Source organism: Lipotes vexillifer, unplaced genomic scaffold, assembly GCF_000442215.2.
Source record: "Lipotes vexillifer unplaced genomic scaffold, Lipotes_vexillifer_v1.1 scaffold395, whole genome shotgun sequence".
Lineage (NCBI taxonomy): Eukaryota > Metazoa > Chordata > Mammalia > Artiodactyla > Lipotidae > Lipotes > Lipotes vexillifer.
The window spans coordinates 9,485,462-9,488,946 of NW_006797390.1; the positions used below are offsets into that span (position 1 = coordinate 9,485,462).

General features: G+C 49.3%; 1 protein-coding gene across 2 annotated transcripts in view; it reads right to left on the bottom strand.

Annotated features, from left to right (window-relative positions):
• Nucleotides 1–3,246, bottom strand: part of MICAL3 (microtubule associated monooxygenase, calponin and LIM domain containing 3) — a 99,105-nt gene extending 95,859 nt beyond the window's left edge. For both annotated transcript variants that reach the window (XM_007469489.1, XM_007469490.1), the window contains exons 1-2: nucleotides 2,908–3,246; nucleotides 681–888 (exon numbers count right to left, since the gene is read on the bottom strand). In XM_007469489.1, the coding sequence (XP_007469551.1) occupies nucleotides 681–888; nucleotides 2,908–3,171 (472 nt within the window). In that variant the 5' untranslated portion in view covers nucleotides 3,172–3,246. The remainder of the gene's footprint in view (nucleotides 1–680; nucleotides 889–2,907) is intronic.
• Between the last annotated feature and the right edge of the window lie 239 nt (nucleotides 3,247–3,485).

Sequence of the window (3,485 nt, forward strand, 5' to 3'; positions counted from 1 at the left end):
TGAACCGCTTTTCAGAGCGGCATGAAAACAAAAGCACCGTCTGCATTAACTTCTGCTGCCTCGAGCACAGGCCCAGGCTGAGCTTGGAGGGGACAGGAGAGCAGAAGCCCTCCACGCTGCACACCTCGCGAGAATCACTCGGCCAAAGGGGTCTCACTATCTACTTGCCATTCACAGCCAGACTAGGACTCTGCTTCTTTCATCACTGTGGCTCCCGAGGACCATCCCCAGAGTGCTTGTTCTCACATTAGGAGAGCACCCACCGAGCACATCACAGCAAGCTGCATACCTCGTGCTTCTCCCATGGGACTGAGAGCCACCAGAGGGTCAAAGCCCAAACTGGCAGTCTGTCTCCTAGCCTGGCCCCAGTCCTATCCCAGCTGCAATCCTATCCCACCCACTGCCGGTGCTCAGTAAGTGCTCAGGATGTTAGAATTCCTTAAGCTAAACTCATTTCATAGGAGACACCCTGGTAGTTAAGAATCTCAGGTTACAGAACCACTGGAGAGCAGGTATTTTGACTCCAAGCTGAGTGTGTTTTCTACACAATAGATACTAAGGATGTCAGGACACACTGGGTTTCTGAGTACCAATTCCTCCAGTAATCTGCCTGACTCTTTCTCCTGAAAAATGAGTAGAGGGTAGGGGTGGGATCCTACAGGAGAACTGATTTTACTTACTGATGTGGTCAATGGCTCCAGCACAGAACTTGCCATAGAACTTCTTGGCACCCAGGCCTCGCAGGTCGTGTATGGTGAATGGCCAGAGATGCAAGACATTGTTGCGGGAGAAGGCATCTCGTTTCTCAATCACGACCACCTTAGCTCCCAATAAGGATAAATCGATGGCTGTGCGGAGACCGCAGGGGCCAGCTCCAATGATGAGACACTGAAAAACACAGCTGCTTTCAGGGCGAAGGCAGCACCTCTTGAGCGCATAACCATCATTCCCTAAAGCCCCCCAGTAGGGCCATTCTCCCCATGACCAAGAAACCTTCAAACCCATCCGGGTCAGAGCGGAGTGCCTGCAATGGCTTCAGAGAAAAGCTGTGGGCGCTCTGGATGGAGGAGACTTAACTGTAAGTGCTGGACAGAAACTCACACGTGGCACCTGCAGATCACATTTACCTGGGTCCTCACATCAACACACAATGTGAAGATCACATCTCATCTCTCAACAACAGGAGAAAACCTTCTGGAAGGTTTCTAAGTCAAGCAGGTCTCTGTCCACAGAGGCACAGATCATTAAATACACAGCCAAGCAATCTCAGGGTCTTGGAATGGACCTACCACTTGAGAGACTCCAAGGTGGTAATTTTCAAGAGCCAAAGTTTTATGTGCAGAAAAGAGTTCTAAGATCACCAACTTTAGACTGAAAATCCAGGGAAATGATCTTGAAGATCCGTATTCTAGAGAAGTACTCAGGGTGAGACCACACACTTATCTTAACTAGTTGGCATGCACGTTCAGAAGAAAGACGTGCACTGTTTCTGGCTTCCAATTCCTTTTATTCTTTTCTCTTTTTCCATATGAATTTATTTATTTATTTATATTTTTATATTTGGCTGTGTTTGGGTCTTCGTTGCTGTGCACGGGCTTTCTCTAGTTGCAGCGAGCGGGGGCTACTCTTCGTTGTGGTGCGCGGGCTTCTCATTGCGGTGGCTTCTCTAGTTGCGGAGCACGGGCTCAGGGTGCGTGGGCTTCAGTAGTTGTGGCTCGCGGGCTCTAGAGCGCAGGCTCAGTAGTTGTGGCGCACAGGCTTAGTTGCTCTGCGGCATGTAGGATCTTCCCGGACCAGTGCTCAAACCCATGTCCCTTGCACTGGCAGGGAGATTCTTAACCCCTGTACCACCAGGGAAGCCCCTCCAATGCAGCCAAAAATAAATAAATAAATAAATAAATAAATATGTATGTATATGTGTGTGTGTGTGTGTATATATATAATATGTATATGTGTGTGTATATATATATATAATATGTATATGTGTGTGTGTGTGTGTGTGTGTGTGTATATATATATATATATATATATACACACACACACACATAAAAAAAACTCTAGAGTGCACTTGAATTACTTGCATTTTGTGGATGAATATCTACCCAAATGCAAACCAACACAGGGCAAGTTAAGGCTCTTGAAAGGACAGTAACAACAGTCGCAAAGTCATCTGCAACTTCACTTCCCTGCTAGCTGTTCCAAACTTCTCACAGAAAGTGCTCTTACTAAGCAGGAGAGCAGGAACGTATTACTTTCTCCTCTCCCCACGCCTCCCCTGCACAGGTGACTGGGCATCTCGGGTCTTTGCCCAGGCCCACCCGTTTCAAGGAAACTCTATTTCTCTAGATTGTGAAGAAAGCAAAAGAAATACTTTGGTTTACAAAGCCCTTGCTTATCAAGATAGACCACTGGAAAATGGATGAAAAGAGGTCTGAAGCCTGTGGGAAAAAAATCCCCAAGCTGGCAAATACTCTACACCCTACCAGAGGCTGAGTCTGGAACAATGACTTTGCCAAGCGCCAGGCTGCCATGGTCGGACAGGACACTGACAGGGCCCGGCTACCACTTTGCTCAGAGGCCTGCATCCTCCTAACAGTCTGAGATTCAACTAGAGCCTCAGTAAAATCAAACAACTCCTACGGTGTTTGACTGCAGGGTTGTTCTCAGTAGCTGAAACCCCGAATGTTCCTATGAGAATCCATGGGATAAGAATGGGGCACACAGAACAGTCGAATGATCCAACACAGGTAGCGGATCCACAGAGTTCTGCCGCAGTGTGAGCTTGACGGCCTCCCTAGGCTGTGGCCTAAGCAGCCTTGTCCTCACCAGGCCACCTCCACCCAATGCTCTCTCCTTCTCCAGCTGAGCGCTTGGGTCAGTGCCCAGGGCCTGGGCGGCCGCCCCTACCTTAGTGTTGGTGCACGCCTTTCCCTTCTTGTAGTCTTTGTGGCTGCCCCGCTTGTCCAGCTTTGCCCAGAGGGCCTTGGCTCTCCAGTAGTTGAGCTTAGACTTGAGCTTGTGGTAAAAGGAGCGGTGGTCCTTAGGCTTCAGTTCCAGGTGGTCGCAGAGCTCTTGGAAGGCCCTGAGTGTCCCCTTGCAAGTGGTGGCCTGCACAAACCGGTCAAAGAGGATGTGAGCCCGATTCGTCGCCTCGTTCTTACGCTCCTCCATGTCTCCCCACTCTCAGGCCCCTGACAAATGGGGTGGGGGGGGGCTGTCGATCCACCTGACGCCGTCACGTTAATCTAATAAAGAAAGAGAGGAACGGTTAGCAAATCCAAAGCTGCATCTAGAAACGTTTTCTAGGAGACACAGCTTTTCAGAGTGCACTTCCTAAGTGTTGCGGGCATTCATTACACAAGCGTGATAAGCTGCTGGTCCTCTAGACTCCAGGCACCGTCTGAGACACCGCGGACAGAGAAATGAGGAAGACTGCGGTTGCTTTCAAGGATCTTACAGTTTAGTGGGTGAACAGAAGCTTAGAT